The 17,231-nt window shown below is 33.8% G+C and overlaps 2 protein-coding genes and 1 long non-coding RNA gene across 14 annotated transcripts in view; 1 reads left to right on the forward strand and 2 right to left on the reverse strand.

Moving 5' to 3' along the window:
* Nucleotides 1-254: 254 nt before the first annotated feature.
* CycY (cyclin Y) lies at nucleotides 255-5,851 on the reverse strand. Its single transcript, XM_012377899.2, has 4 exons — nucleotides 4,413-5,851; nucleotides 4,110-4,330; nucleotides 3,612-3,898; nucleotides 255-3,455 (listed from the first exon to the last, which is right to left on the reverse strand). The coding sequence occupies exons 1-4, from the start codon at nucleotides 4,642-4,644 to the stop codon at nucleotides 3,167-3,169; spliced, it is 1,029 nt and encodes a 342-aa protein (XP_012233322.1). The 5' UTR covers nucleotides 4,645-5,851; the 3' UTR covers nucleotides 255-3,166.
* An 80-nt stretch (nucleotides 5,852-5,931) lies between these two features.
* Nucleotides 5,932-9,310, forward strand: LOC137001159 (uncharacterized). The gene is made up of 2 exons (XR_010891284.1): nucleotides 5,932-6,947; nucleotides 7,055-9,310. It is a non-coding gene; the product is annotated as an uncharacterized lncRNA (long non-coding RNA).
* pum (pumilio) overlaps nucleotides 7,811-17,231 on the reverse strand; it is a 79,639-nt gene continuing 70,218 nt past the window's right edge. For all 12 annotated transcript variants that reach the window (XM_012377955.2, XM_012377954.2, XM_067359454.1 and 9 more), the window contains one exon: nucleotides 7,811-17,132. In XM_012377955.2, the coding sequence (XP_012233378.1) occupies nucleotides 16,805-17,132 (328 nt within the window). In that variant the 3' untranslated portion in view covers nucleotides 7,811-16,804. The remainder of the gene's footprint in view (nucleotides 17,133-17,231) is intronic.

The raw sequence follows: 17,231 nt of genomic DNA on the forward strand, positions 1-17,231 counted from the left end.
CAAGGGACAAATGTGCATTTTGCATGCAAGATCAATGCGAGAAGATGACATGGTTGTGTGATAGCATCAACTTTAGTATAGTCCTTTAATATAGTAGGCAAAATGAATAATAATGAGATTTTTTTAATTAAACACAAAAAATGCGACAGATATCTTTACAACACCTGCCTCTGTTATCAGCAATAAAATAGTTTACAATGAAAATAGACAGGCGCGTGTTATGCAGGTATATATATGCAAAACAATTATTAATATATTAGTATAGCTATTTATCACAAATTCATATTACAAAAGCATTGGTCATAATATGTTAACATAATACTTATTATACGGAGTTGAAGAATCGTAGGTTTCTATGCAGACGCTAGGATGGAAGACTCAAAGGCGATCTTTCAAAAACATCACCTTCAAGCGTAAAATGTTTTTTGCTCTTTGTCAAGTGATTACTCCGACAAAGTAGTTCGATTTATCATATACACAGTTATGAATCTCACATTAATTCGGCAATTTATTTACAGGACGCAATAAGACTCGAAGATTGTCTTCATAATGAATCTCTATTTATAAAAATAGTCATGCGTGTGAAAATTTATAAAGATTTAGTTTTATCAGAGAAACGGAGCGTAAGACGAATAAAAACTGCAGTGCAGTACACATTTCCTTTTTCTGCGTGTGCAATAGTCTATACAATATAATTTTAATAACATTTTGGCATCGCACGGTGTATTGCTCACTTACATTGTATAAATACTTCCGCAGCATGTATGTAATAATGCTTTATTTCGCGTGATGCAGTAAAAATATACTTTTATAAATCGGATAGCTAAATAAAAGACTGTAATCTGGACAGAAATTGTAGATATGTTACACTACGCTTACCATTTCGGTACACTATACAATACATTTAAAAGCTGAGAAATGTACTTCGCTTCTTCACGCATACATCAGACTTAACAATCGCGCTCTAATACAATACTTTGACTCTCTCCTCTTTTGCGTAATAAAATATAAAAATAATAATAAATCGTAATTGCTCTTTCCGTAACGACATTCTGAAAATCCAACGGAACTTCAGATTACACTTTAATCCTTATAGACGTAACCAGTCGATACGATAGGACTATCTTATATAATTTTAAACTTCTATATAATATATAACCGGTAGGAGGGTATAAAATATTTTAAATTATATCGTACATAAGTCAGTTAGTGGCGTATGATACACGATTACATTAATGGTACTCAATTTGACCTTGATCACGTAATGGGAAATGATGATACAAGTATGATACAAGTGATTTTTTCCTTTTTTCCAGTGAGCGTATCTCGATGATCTTTGGAAGATTTCGTTACGTGTTTCACGAAATAATTCATATATCGCTGTTAGATTTGAATGTTTCACATAGCAATACTTATGGCCATATAAATATGACCACTTTGTGACTCTGAATTATGCACATGAAATTAATGAATAATTATCCAACATATGTGTATATATACAGATAAAGTATCTATATAACAATACAGTATATTGTAATATTTGTGAAAAATAGTAAAAATGAACGAGATCTTGGAACAAACCTTTTCTTCCAATGAGTCCGATAGAGAAAGTTATGATTACAAATCAAATTTAATTATCAACTAATTGAATATAATTTTATAAAGAGAAGAATGCAACCCTGATATCACTCATGGCTTATTCTTATCTCACACATTATCTAAAGTTATAAATTAATGGAAGTAACGCCATATAAAAGCAATATTATTCAAATTAAAATTTATCTTGTGCCTTAAATTCCTAATAAGTTATAAAGGCTGATTTGCTAATGTGTGTTTACGCTATTATATACTTACTTTACGTATAAATGGTGTTCTTGCTGTGTGTGTATATATATATATATATATTTACTATTATTCAAAATACATAAGTCATCTGTCCAATATTCAATTAAGTGTCGACAATTTTTCTCATATAAGTTATTACATATATGCTATGCAATATTTGATTTATATCAGAAGATAGTGTAAGGATATTATCTTAAAAAAGTTTATGTATATAATTCATCTACTAAATTCATAATAATTATCCACAATTTCATATAACAATCTTTCGATGTGTATACGACAGCGAAATACGCAAATAAAAGATATATTAATGCATTTAAATATAATTTGGACATATATACCAAGATACGCATTCAATATGCATTACAGCTTTGGCTTGCAAAATTTTCTAATTGAAGTATTTTGATAAATTATGTAGCATATATTTTTATGAATATCGATGATTTCAGTTTGAAGCATGTTGTATATGTTTTCGCTTCTCAAAGAATGTTATTAGTAAATCAGCCGTATGTTTGATTCTTATTAAATTCAGTCAATATGTAAAATGCTTTGGATAATGAATAGTTGACTAATATATATATCACAAGTTATTTTCTCTCCTAAAAACAGTACAGATAATTACGACTAAAACTTTTTTTCTTCACCCTTTACTTCATCAAAATGCACTTCATTCTCGTATATGCTTTATTATAATCCATATTATAAGGTCCCAAGAGACAATAGTTTGTGCACAAGAAATAGAAATATATCAATATTGATTGACAAATAAGATCTGACTGACAAACAAGATTTCTAATTTTCCGTAATTAGTGATAGAAAACACAGTGTGATTGATCTAAGCGATTAGAAGTTATTATGATTAGAAAAGGCCAATTTAGAACTTTCTACATTGGAGTGTCTCTCAAATTTTAATTCAGACGACAAAAATATAATGTATGCAAAGTAATATTAAATTGAAAACTGCCTAAATTTTAAAATTACTTGATGATTAGATTCACGATTGCTATTGCAAACCAAATCTGCGATGGAAAATTTTCCATTGTAGTACATAGCAATACACACACGGTATATGCGATATTTTTATATCTAGCTTGAACAACGTATAAAAACAGTTTGTAGAGATGTATATGATACATCAAATATTCCACAATAATTAAATAATAACGCAAGATAAATGTGTAACACAAATATTTGGCGACTCAAACAATTTCTTTCAAAATGATTAAAATCGATCGGTAACAATGATATTCTTACAAAATTCCACATACCTCTATTTAAAGTCTGAACAGTTTATCATGCGTCCATCTATATCCGTATATATTTAAGATAAAATAGCGATGCTACGTCTAGGTCCACCTATGCATACGTTATCCAAGCTGGACCACTTTTTAATACCAGTACGTAGAGCCTCGGCTGTAACTTTATCTTCGTAAACTCTGGACATAGCTTCTAACTTCTGCGCTTTTTCTTTACTAAGAGGTTCACTAGGGAATGTTAATTCGTTCGCTTCCGCAAGTGTACGAAGGTCAAAGTAATATTTGGCATATACACTTGAAGGAACATTTATGTTGAATTGCAGCATCTCCAGGAATTGTCTTTCTAATTCATTCCTAGAACGGGAATTTATAAAAAAATTTAATTAATACAAAGAATAACTACTTTTGCACTCCTACTTGTATTTTTAGTACACTTTGATGTTCTTTTCTTTACGTAAAACAATCAAATGCAATGATTATCTAAAGCAATGCAATTGAAAAGGAACTTACATATCTTCTACCGTGATGTCTTTCAGTATTTGACAGTAATCTACATTCCATACTGCTTGATCATCCCAAACCTTAGACGCTAACAAAATAGCTCCTAATACTATCCGTTTCCAGTTGGCTGGCGTTATGTCTATCTCTGCATAAGTGAGTAGGCGTTCAAGATAAACCAAAGTTATGATGGCACATTCAGCTGTGAGCTGAGCAGCATTAAACAAAGTTCTTATAAACTTATATATTTGTTTGTGCTCTGGATTATGTTTATCATAATCATCTGAAACACCATCTCTCTGAAACATAAATTCAGTGTTCAAATCTTATTTTATAATATATTGCAGGTCAAATATATTTCAGAATTACACTAACTTGCATTCAATTCTGTCTGTACCAATAAAAATATGCATGTTTTCAGCCAATTTAGTATAAGAGTAAAATAATGCAAAGAGGTCCATGCTAGTTTAAGGCAACTAATATACAACAAGTTCCTTTCTTTTAAATTACCGTTAACGGGTGTAGTTTCTCATCAAATATATCAATTTGTCGCTGTGAAGTTCTATTCTTAATATGGTAATAAACAGCTAAGGCAACGCATTTGACGGTATTCTTCAAATTAGGTTGTGAAACTGTACTGTCATCTAGATATATTGTACTGCAACTGCTACTCTTTTTCAAAGGCCTTGTATCTGCTATTTGATGCTGGCTCTTCTTTCTCACCATGCCATCTAAAAACAGATTAAAAGGGATACACACTTGTTAGCAGTAATCCAATCTTTCCGATCATTCTGCAATTATTCAGATACTCACTCTCTATAGCTTGCTTTGAACGTTCCATAAAAATAGTTCCCGCACATGGATGCAGTGACGGATCAGAGTCCCAGTCTTCCGGCTCACGTTCACTGATATGTTGCAAATTGTTCACGCTAATCCCACCCTCCGGCAGATGCTCTTCCAGATTACGCGTGGCATTCTCAGGCCCAACTTCCTTGCGTCCAGCTTGCGGACTGGAGTAAACGCAACAACTATTCTTGTTCCCCATGTTCCCATGTAAATTTCCACCGTAGTTCAGTGCTCCCCCCGCCTCGTGCGCGAGTCACACACACTCCGGTCACACTTTCTCAGTCTTAATGTATGCGGAGGGTAATCAGGTCGCGGCAAACGGAATCGCGAAATCGTACGTTGTGGCACGACGTAGAAAGAGACGAGCGACGGATCTCACATCTCGTTGTTTAATAACGATCAGCTGACGGAACCGTGCACACGACTACCGATGCGATGACTCGCTTGTCCGCTCGTCTGGCACATGTCGGTGATGCTTGTCAAAGAGCCTATGTCGGAGAAGCCGATTTTCTCGCGTCGCGTCCCTTGCAGGGCGAAGAGAAGTTTGTTAGCGACGTTCGTTCTAGCGATCGTCAGAGAATACGGTGACAACGCCTCGGAAGGGCGATCGCGCCGGTCGATTTTGCTTCCGGCGCTACAATAAAACTTAAACTGTACGGTCGCGCACGGCCGCACTTGTTAACGCGATTCATCGTCGCCACATTGCAGTAATCCCATTCTCATTATACATCTATGAATCCGACTTGTAGCTCAGGCGCCCGTCGACTTTGTACAAGCGCTTGCTAAATCGCCACTACTTGAGCCTCCGCCAGCTTCCATTACGATTGCACACTGCCTGGCAAAGATGCGCATCAGAATGTTCACATTTGTATTCTCTGCAGATAGATATTCCTGCTTAACATCAAATGTATTCAACAACATGTATTGCAGGCACTGGGTATCTTTGTCGATACTTTCTTCGCTTTTCGTACTTTTATTTTCAATAAATAAAAAGAAATACGCGTAACTGTGTGTGACTACGAACAAGGTAAAAATGCAATATCTCTATATTCGTGAGAGCACAACTCATCACATGGAACAGTCTGGATAGACTAGAGACATGCTTTTTAGCATTGATGGTAGAATGGAAACGCGGCCCCGAGTAACCGTGGAAGTGACCTGGTAGAAGCAACGCACGTAATCGAGAACGAGTATATATGCGCACTGTACTTTGGTTGGCTTTGAATAATAAAAGATAACAGATGTACTGCTGTTCTTTCTATCTCATTCTTATCGAACCGACAATAAAAACAAAATTGCATGTTTTTTTCGACTTACGCATATTAAAAGATGAAAATAATTAATATTAATAAACATTAACATTACTAAACTTTAAAAAGATAAGACAAAACGATGGAAATGTTTTTAGAGTTTTACAAGCATTCTGATACTGTTAAAACCAATTCAGATGTAATTAAGTATCATATAATCATCTTGTCGAAGCTGAGAACTCGACTTTTTTTTAATATTTAATTAACAAAATATTAATATTGGCATTTCCAATTTTACAATAAAATATCTTCTAAAAACCTTGAAAAAGACATATGAATTATTTAAGAATATTATGAGTATCCTAACACTGTCAAAAATAGTCTAGAAGCGAAAATAAGCATATAGAAATGTTAAGGTTACCCGTCGGAACGATCCGAAACGCTCCATTTTAGCCGGAATTTTAAGGATTTGTTAATAGGAGCACATAATGATATAAGAGGTCGCTCAACTAGACAGAGGTGTGTCTTGGCGTCCCTGCAGCTCGGCAGAGGGGAGTGTAAGCAGTGGAGAGCCCCCTTTGGATTGGCTGTTGCTCTTGGAATGGCCGCCATGGCAATATGAAGGAGTGACTGAAGGCCCTTTTTTGATTGGCTGTTGCCATAGAAGCCATGCAAGTGCAACAGCCAATCCGACGAGGGCTCTCCACTGTCTAGGGTTCTTCTCTGCCGACCTCTAGGGACGCCAAGACACACCTCCGTCTAGTTGATTCTTGAGCGACCTCTTATATCATCATGTGCTCCTATTAACAAATCTTGAAAATCCCGGCTAAAATAGAGCGTTTCGGACCGTTCCAACGGATAACCTTAACATACTCTCTACATGCTTACTTTGGCCTCTAGATTATTTTTGATAGTGTTGGAGTGCTCGTAAAATTCTTAAATGATTCATAAGTCTTTTTTAAGGTTTTTGGAAAGTTTTTTGTTGTAAAATATAAAACGCCAAATGTTATATTTTATTTTTTAAATATTAATAGTCGAGTTTCTAGCTTTGATAAGATTATACGATACTTCATACTTTCAATTGGTTTTAACAGTATCAAAATACTTGTAAATTTCTGAAAACATTGTCCTGTTTTATCTTTTTAAAGTTTATTAATGGTAATGTTTGTATCAATGGTCATATTTAATTATTTTATCTTCCGATATGCGTAAATAATATGCAATGTCGCCTTCGTTGTCAGATCAAAATTATGTATATTATTATGTATATAAGCAATCTTTGTTTATGTATTTAAGGAATTATATTATGCATTATTTGTTTAAGGATGATCTTTGTAACAATAAAATTCTTTTTCACAGGCATTGACATTTGAAAGGAAAAACTGAGATGTTATTCGCAGGAGAAATAAGAAAAAATCGAGCTAATAAAAGAAAGGGAAACAGATATATAAAAGAAGATTTTTGATTTGTTTAATCCTGATGACACTGGAAAAATTGCCTATTTGAGCTGTAGGCATTGAACCAACAAAAAAGAGAAACTAAAGAGACTACTGATAGCAGATATTGATTCAGAGAACACTGGTGAATTTTCTTATGAAGATTTCTTGAATATAATGACTGTGAAGAAAAAGATGAAGGAAGATGTATGAATGGTTTTTGTCATATATGATTACAATCTAATATATAAATACTGTTACATATTTAATTAAAATACTCTTAAAAATTTAACTGAAATATGTCAAACAATTGTAATTATTGAATCAACACAAGAGTTTGATAAGACATTAAAAGACCAATTGGAAATTTTAATCAAAGATGTTCATCTTTTTAATCAAATCAGTATCAAGTTCGATATATTTTTTTTGTTTAAAATAAGATGTCTTATTCGAAATTTGCTTGAGATGAAATATTCTATCGAAGAAATTATTTTGCGTATCAAGTACTCCAAATTAAATTTTATATATTTCAATTATTATAATTATATATTAATTAAATTTTTTATGTGTGATTATAATAGCTAAAAGAAATTATAAAACGCTTATTAGGTTCAAATTTAAAAAATTTGAGGTAGGTCAGTACGAGATATAAGGAATAGGAATGAAGTACTACAAATAATTGCCATTCAATGTATGGTTTTATATCATAATGTTATTACAGAAATGGTATTTCATAATAATTAAAAGTAATAATAGTTTATTGGTGAATCACTCGCGCGATTGTGCCGGCAGATTGACCTTATCGCGTCATCGCTTTCGAGATGTCGGCGTTCATATCAATCGACGTACACACATTTCTTTTTCTTTTGTTCAATTACATTTTCTTTTTGCATCAAATCTTCCTTTTCATCATTATTATTATTATATCATCATACATAATGGAAAAAAATGTTACATTTGTACAGCCATCATATACATGTTACATTTAGAATACCGTTAATCCATTATCCACTTTTTTTTGTCTCGTTAAATGTGTGATATAGAGTGTGTCATGTTCTGTTACCTTTTCGTGTGTGTATGTAGGTGTGTAAGTGGATGTGTACCTTAGCGTGTGGATATGCCTACTTAATGAGGGTGAAATGCTATTTAGCCTCAACACAAACTACCAGCACGGCTCTCTGCGTCACATCGAGTCTTTAGGAGACAGATCTCCGAAAAAATTCACGAGAATTCGGAAGAAAGATACTGACTATACTGTTGCATAAGATTCACATGTAAATATGCATATGTATACGTTAAATTAAGAATGAAAAAAATATGGAATTTGACTCATGTTATAAGCAATAACATATAATAATGACAAACTATATTTTCCGCCTCCTGATAACAGTGCAGATTGCCGTACGTATAATTTGTATTAAATCTAGAGTAGAGAAAGACAAATAATAATAAATAAGATTCAAAAGTATGTAAGTATTTTTCGCTGCGTACAAAAAAAGAAAGACAAAACTCAAGCAAGACGAAAGCAATACGTGTGTGTAATTATGTGTGTAAACAATTACTCAATACAATAATCACTGCATCTACTTAGTTGTAATACGTAGCCATTTGCAGTACGAGAACAAATATTATTTATCACTATACTCAAGTATGTATAATCTTTTTAATTGATTATTTATAACTTTATTTGTTCCATTATTTTTGGACCACTATCGAGAGACAATTCTAAGATAATAACTCGATAATCTCTAGTCCTTTGTGTATGTGTATGTGTGTGTGTGTGTATATGTATGTGTATAAAATGCAGTTACATTGTCGCGGCTTTTCTTTAATAAAGAGAGAGATAGAGAGAATAAAATAAAATCAGTTAAAGTCGATAAACGAGAAACGTTCGCGTTTACATACTGCAATCGTCTTTGATAATAACTCAAATAAACAAACAAATAAAATCAAAAACATACAATAGAGATACACGATAAAATGAAAGTCGATAATCATAGAACAAAATAAGCAAAATCAGTTCACGAATGGGCAAGGATCCGGAACGATTTGGTGAATTTGTAGCTATCTGCGATAAAAAAAATTAAGAATGAAAATCCCCAAAATGCAAACGTAACGGGGACTTCTAAATTCATATAAAATTGCTTTCAAAACTGAAAAAAAAAAAAATAATTTTCCCTCACTCATATCGATATAGATATTCTTACGTCCTTATATTACGATCACATTTCAAGAAGAGCGTTATCGCTTTAAAGATAAAAATTAAAATAAACAATAAAAATTATAAATTTCTATTTATGTTTGTGTTCTAATCAGTAAAATCGCGCTATGATATTGTACAGTGAAATTTTGTAATTGATTTTATAGATCTAATTGAATTTTGCACAATCACATCTCCGAAAACTTGACTCTTATGTTATTTCGCATGTTCATCTTCGACTTATCGTTATTCGCATTAATATATAATTAAAATCGGTAATTAATGTTAATTAATTACAGGAAACAATCAAATCGCACCATTTCCGCACTGCACCGCATCGCAAACTCTCGAAATCATGTTATGATTGAGTGAACAATTCCGAAATAAAGTAAAAAATGTAAATCCGAGAAAACGACGAAACAATGAACAAAAGAAAATAAAAAATGCTTCTCAACAAAAACCGACGATAATTGTACCTGTTTCTAGCTGTGTGTGATTTAAATAATAATTTTTCGAAATATCTTGAAAATTTGACGAGTGTGATAAAGCTCTATCGCCTGGTGTTTTACAATTTTACATCAAACGAATCTACTGTTCCAACTGTTTCTTTTATCACGACGGCTGTGTACATAATTTTTTCGTGTCTTTTTTTTATAAAGTGGCGGAATAACGAAGATTTCGTCCACGCATATTTAATGCATTTGTAAGATTATCTCCGAAAAATGCTCTCTCGTTTTATTCGTATTCTTTCTTTTTTTTTTCGCTTAAATGGTACAATGACGTTTTTTATTCTTTTTATCTATTTGCACTGTTCTGACTGTTTGTAAAAAACATTGTCGAAAATGATCCTTTTTTTTTCTTCAATGGCTATTTCATCATCTCTACGTTCTATACACTAATATACAAGTTATGTGATTTTGCCTTTTTAATCCGTATGCCTGTCCGTCTCACTTATCTAATTATCTGCTAATATGGGATACACTTTTTGCAGCTTGTTTTCTTTCATTTCCCTCTGCATCTATCGTGTGTGTGTATGTGTATGTGTCTCAGACAGCACCACTGGCCCGTATATCGATGTGTACTTTACACGAATATTTTAGCGAAATAACAATTCTTTCGCTTCGAGTTTCGAGATAAGAGGAATTTAACGCGTTTGCGAATCCAATTTGATCGGAGCCGATTAATCAAAACATTTGAACGACCAGCGAACAGTACATCCGATCGTGAAATTTTGCAATAAAATTTTCAACGTAGAGTATGCTTCGAAGACACAATTCTGGGAGAGACATCTCTCGTCTTCTCTTTTCTTGCGCGATAACGTTACATTCGAGCACACTATAGGAGCCAGTGATGGATACGAACAGTGTTACGCATACATATATGACATATATCAGACAAATATATATACGAGATATTTATATATATATTTAATATATATATGTTTTTTTGGTATATATACGAAATATATATATATACTTAGTTAGCCCTGCGATTCCATATTGTTGTGTTTGTGTTATCCGCGTGTATAAGCAGTTGTGTCGGTGGTGGATGTGGAGGAGAAAGAGCATGATCATGAAAATGATGAGAATAGCGCGCTACTGTACATCAGTCTTAATATCAGGGCGCACCATTCCCGTTGATGTTCTCTTGCTTATCCCTCTATACGATTTTACATATCGCCGGTCTTAAGGTGAAAATCCCATTAAATAATCTCTTTAAACGGATGACATTTTTGAAGATGTTATCAAAATTCTCTCGCGTAAATCTGCATGTAATTAAAACTTGAAAACCTTACATCTAATAACTATTATATTTATATTACGTATGATATAATAATATCGAGTGATTATTAAATATTACATAATATTATTTTGAAATACGCGCTCCGACCGAAGCTCAAAGACCGAATTTTTGAAATGTCGGTGAATTTTCCCTCAAGTCCGACGATATTCGAAAGAAGGCTTTTAAGGAAAGGCCTTTTATTCGAGCAAACAACTGTTCATATACCAGCGCCGTGGCAGTTGAATCCAGTGGGTGTGAGATGAACATGGGCAATCGAAGTGTGTCAACAATGTCAATTTCTTTTCCAACTGTCTTAAAATTGCACAATCGACTTTCGCAAATATGCGCGTGTAGTGTCGTGTGTATACGCGTGCTCGTGTCTATGTCCAGTGTTCTACGTGCGTACATGAGTACGATGTGCCGTCTGTGTAAATGTGCGCCTGCTCTTTATGTCCTTGTATGTTTTTGTCTGTATATGTCTGCAAAGTGGGAGGTCGCAGATCTTTCATATATATATGATACAATTAGCGTGTAGTATTAAAATCATATACAATTGTTACAATATTTAAATAGTACTTATTACATATATATATCATACCGATAAGGCTTATAGATATACATATACAGATATATATATATGTATACATATATTTATATATATGTATAATCAATATTTATAGAGCTGTTTAATCTGTTGCCTTAATGTTTTAATGTCCCGGTGAGAAAAAGGCGGGGGGGCCTTTTTCTTTCAATCGTGCTGCAAGTCGATTCTCAAAGAATAGAGAAGCGGCAGAAAAGATTCAAGAGAGAACACAGAAAGAAAAAAGATAAAGCAGCGGGAAGAAAAAAAAAATAATTCGCCCTAAAATATAAATATTAAAATGGTTGTGCATAACATATTTCATCATTGCAACGTTGTACCTTCGGTGCAATATCGCTGTATATAACAAACTCAAATGTTTAATTACAACAAATATTTATATTTTATATGTAAAATTATTAGTAATTAGTTATTATTAATTAATTATTAGTAATTGATATGAAAAATTAAAACATTTCAGGCTTAAAATAATAATCTCAAGCTTCAAATGTTTGAATTTTTCATATTTTTCCTACATATGAAAATATATAATAAAGACTGAAAAAAGCTTGGCACTTGGCATTTGAGTTGAAAGTTATGTTTTGATGAGATAAGTAAAAAATATATTACATTTGCAAAATTTGCCTTTTTGATATCTCTCTCCATTTTTACCAATTTCACTGATAAAAACAAATTGAATCCGTTGTATATACAGCAATATTCCATTAACATAATTTTGTCTCTTCCCATTTAATAAAAGCATATTTTCGCTTTCGCATACTGTTTTGAAGCAAGTCGCTTTAAAATATTTTTGTCATTGAATCTCCTCACACCGTCACACTAAAGGAGCAGCAGAAAAAGTTGCAAAGTTTACATGGAAAATCGAATAACATAAGTAAGCTGCTTCTCCCTTTGCTTCTTTTTCACTAGCGAAACTTATGCCGAGCTTATGCGGCTTACAAATCACGATATTCGAGACTCGCCAAAAGCAGTATATATATATAATAAACCGTTAATTTACATGTTTATAGAAGAAAAAAAAAAATTGTACGGCGGGTTAATAAAATTTTAAAACTGAACGTAGTTTAGGATCAACGTGATTTGTAAATCCGACGCTTCGGTGGATATATATCTGATGAAAGATACAATAAAGCGAATAAAGGACGAATTAAAATCATGTGATTTCACCGGTCCTTTCCTTTTTCCTTTTTTTTTTTTTTCTTTACATACAATAAACGCATTTACTCGTGAGAGCAGCTTCTCATCGACGATATCGTATTTTCGCACTATATAAAAAATTTACACTATTTATAATTAAAAATCGATAAGAAGTTCTTTTCCTTTTTTTCCTTCTGGTACAGAGGTGGGGGTGGGAGGGGGGGCTTAAGTAGATATACGACGACAGAGCTACTAGATAATGTGATTTCTATCCCTAAACGTTCATACCAAAAAATTCTCAAGAGATAGAGATTTTATCATCAGGGGAAAAGAGAGGAGAAACGTGACAATCGTAAAGATTAATGAGAAATGTACTCGAAATATGCTATATCATATTTATAAATGTGTTACATGTGCCGAGCTTACATGCGTATATATATATATATATATGTATATGTCTATATATGCATGCGCATATGTATATATACGTATATACGTGCAACTCTAATATATGCATATATTTACATATGCTTATCGCAATTAGTAGTAGCGAAAATAAGTAATCAAAGAGGAAAGGGGACTGTTAATCAAATAATATTCAATAGAGTATAATAATAATGGTAATAATACAATATCATAATATAATAATAGGTAATAAAAGTATGATAGGTAAATCGATAATCTTACGTTAGCTAATAAGACATGAGAGATTTTGTGTTCGATTTTCGCTTCATATCGTTTTTGTAACGTCTTCTCGTTTAATTTATACCTCGTTTTCTTTATGCGCAATTTGACAGATGATTGATGGAACTATTACAGATGAGAGGCGCGGTTTGTCTCGACCTTTAATTTACAGATGATGTGCGCGCGCGCGCGATTGTTACAGGGATGAAGGAACTATTTTCTCGTCATTTTTCTTAAATATTATAAACACGTTTTACACGGTTCCCGCTTTTATTTATATAATTCGCTTCGTTTTAACGGTGTGCACAGGTCTTGCGTCCTGTCGACTGAGGATGAGGAGGCGGTTGGAATGTCTATCTATATTCGAAAGAGGTTTATCAACCATACATCTCGCCTCTTTACAGCATGTCAATTGTGTGTATTGTGTATATGTATGTATATAATATGTAGCGAGCGAGCGCGTATCCTCAGCAATTTTCGGAACGATCACTTTTGCAAAGGAACAAGATTTTGAATCGCTCGAGTATTTGCCTTTCGATATCAATCAACAATACTGCGTTTACTTTCGTCACGTTATTATAGCTCGTTTGCTATCCTCTCTTAATGATGTTTCAACGAGAGTAATCGCTTCGAATAAAACGAAAGAGGAAGAGAGAGAGAAGAGGTACTTAAGAATTTGTCAAATTCATTAATAAATCGTTATTTACAATATTTTACAAAGAAAGTTGCTACGTTCTTCTCTCTTCCTTAAGCTATACTTTTCTTTTTCCTTTTGTACAGAATCATGTAGCAAACGTTTAATCAAGTTGCTCTGACAAGTCACGTGTTTCTTTTTTTCCAATTTCTAAATATTTAACATCTAACATCAACGAAATATATTATACATTGTACAAGCGATTGATAATCGAGAAAAAATTATGTATAAGTTTGTCCACAAATGTTCTTACGTTAACAGCATTTCTTTGCGTTCCTTATTTAGTAAAACACGCGTGTGCGATCCCATTGAAAATGGCCGAGTATGCCGCTCTTTTTCTTCCAACCGTCGTCTATAATACAATCGAAATGTTCCGTGTGTACGTGTATCGAATGCATTATATGCATATCTGAAGAGATAAAGAAGAGAAAATAGCGCGAACGAATTATAGATACATATGCATTGTGCACGATCTCCTGATACTTTTTCTCAAGAACGCGTTATATCATTTATACAATGTACAATGGTCTTCGGTTTTACGTTCAAAAGGATAGCTGCAAATTATCATAGGGGCAATAGAGGGAAATCAATATCTCTCTCTCTCTATATATATATGTATATATATTTTTTTTGTCTAGCATGACTTGATGTGAAAAATGTTTATTATATTACAATTGGATATTTCGAAAAAATGTAAAATTGGATGAATCGGAGAGCGGAGAGAGGAGCGTAACTCATTGGTTAGGACAGCAGCATTAGAACGTAAATCATATTTAAATTTAATATAATTAGTAATTATTATAATATACAGTATTCACAGACTCTGTCAAAAGTAGGGGGAGAAAAGTTCCCGTGAGAAATAAAATATTCATTGAATTTATCGGTCCTCGCGTATTTCGGATATTCGTACCTATACACATTTGTTATTTATTTATATCACAATTTACAAAATTCGAGGATCTCAAAAGGGTTTCGAGGAATGGAATACAGGGCAGCGGAAAATAAGAAAAGGCGAAAAGGAGTAGGGGAAAAGTATTTCCTTGCTCCAAAAGTGACAAACGTAAAAATGAACAAAAGAGAACGACGGCGTCTGAAACAGCTCTTGTCTCATTTTGCTTATTTCTTCGTCTCTGCATATGTCACGTAATCATATTCAAAAATTAAAGTAAAAAGAAAAAAAAAAAAAAAAAAAAAAAAAATAATAAAGAAAAGAACCTTTAAAGGTTAAAATAAGAAGGGGAAGAAGAGAAAGAGGGGAAACTAACAACGAAATAATCGCTCTTTTGTGTGAACGTTCCAAGTAGTCTCAAGGGGAGAGATTGGTAGTCAGGTCCAGGTCAAGTCCAAGGGTCGGTGCCCGATTTTCATTCCCATGTCAAACGCTATGCTACATTTAAACAACATATCTATAACTCCTAAACTTCTACTTCTCAAGTTTCACCTTATTCTTTCGTCTGCGGACTCGTCGATCTGATGCATACCGCGCGTTAAAAATAATACTAAAGCAGCAATTGTGTGTAAAAGAGGAAGCGGCGCGGTATACGCGAGATCGGGAACGTCACACATACGCGTAACGTTGTGTGTGTGTGTGTATGTATGTGTGTGCGCGCGTGTGTTTGTGTATGTGTGTATGTTTGTTACAACCCTCATACAAGTCGATATAAATGCATGCAGCACTAAGACCTAACTGTCTAAAACTCCGTGATTTTACCGTATCGTCTTCGTAGAAGCCTGCTTAATATGTTCGCCGAGTATAGTCTCAATGAGCCGCGCTTTGACTATCGGTAATGCTTCTTCATTTTAATCACTCTCATTGGAATAGAGCTCTACTTTATTTTGAAATGTCTAACGAGATGACACAACATCTAATCCAAGCCTAACTGCTCTGTACGACAATCTAGTAATCGAGCGATTTTCCTCTTTCGATTTTTACGAATTTTAACGAATCTTACAAGATACAAAACAGCCAACGAATTTAACTCAGCGTTCGCAATTGGTCGTAATGTACCTGAAATTCGTCGAATCAACCGTGAGAAATATTTTTCAACCGGAAATAATAGTGCAACTTCCACTTTGTATGCTGCAGTAATGTGAATATCTCTATGCGCGTGACACTCCTCTGCGCAGGAGTATGTTTTATAAAATAACAAAAAAATGCACTACAACGTATCTATCCTCGTTTCTACTGACTTATAGTTCTCTTTAAGATGAACTCGTACGTCGTAATCTCGTATTACCCGGATCTCGAAGAAGCTGGTATACAAATATTCGCTACTTCAAAAATAATAAAAATTGTATATTGGCAAATTTCTCGCGTGAAACAATGTTCGAAAATTTTTTGTTTTTTTTTCTTTCTTTTCCTTCCATCTTCGAGAACGTAAGGCAAAACGAGATAAAAACGAGTGATCGTCATTCCAAGTTTGTCATTCTTGTCGATAAATAGAAGAACAGATCTCGGTAAAGTAAAAGTGGGGTAGTAACGCGTGTTTGCAACGTGTATTGTAGTTCTGCTTGCCTCTTTATTATGTGTTTTCTTCTTTTTTTCCGCGACGAAGATATCCTCATGCATGCGCGTTTATAAAACCTGCGTTGATGGTTGGCTCGACGTTGAAACCGGGCCGGACGCAGCGGATGCGGGTGGCCCGATCGGACCGAGATCGCCACCTCCACCGCTTGTCGATGTACCAGAGGGTGTCGCTCCCACTCCCATCGCTGAGGCTGTCTTCATAAAGAACTTTTCCAGCTTGACAATAATGTGCTTGCCGTAGGTGTACTTGCGCAGACTTCCCAGATGCGGACGGATCTTGTGCATCAGCACCTTGCGCTGTGCTGGCTCCGCAACATCGATCATCTTCTGAACGACATAATTGGCATACTGATCCTTCATCATTACGTTCAGTGCACTGTTCATCGAAAGAGAAAACAAAAATAAGACATGTTATCTTCATCAATTCGACATCTACATCAAATCTTTTTACGTATTGCGCATAAAATTGCACTCA

Source organism: Linepithema humile, chromosome 7 (genome assembly GCF_040581485.1).
Source record: "Linepithema humile isolate Giens D197 chromosome 7, Lhum_UNIL_v1.0, whole genome shotgun sequence".
NCBI classification, from domain to species: Eukaryota; Metazoa; Arthropoda; class Insecta; order Hymenoptera; family Formicidae; genus Linepithema; species Linepithema humile.

What these genes read in the sequence shown, in the direction of transcription:
- CycY (XM_012377899.2), bottom strand. Translation starts at nt 4,644, where the DNA reads ATGGGGAACAAGAATAGTTGTTGCGTTTACTCCAGTCCGCAAGCTGGA. An exon ending in TTCAAAGCAAGCTATAGAGA is followed by an intron (nt 4,331 to 4,412) that starts GTGAGTATCTGA and finishes ATCTGTTTTTAG; the next exon opens with ATGGCATGGTGAGAAAGAAG. An exon ending in GACATCACGGTAGAAGATAT is followed by an intron (nt 3,456 to 3,611) that starts GTAAGTTCCTTT and finishes TTCCCGTTCTAG; the next exon opens with GAATGAATTAGAAAGACAAT.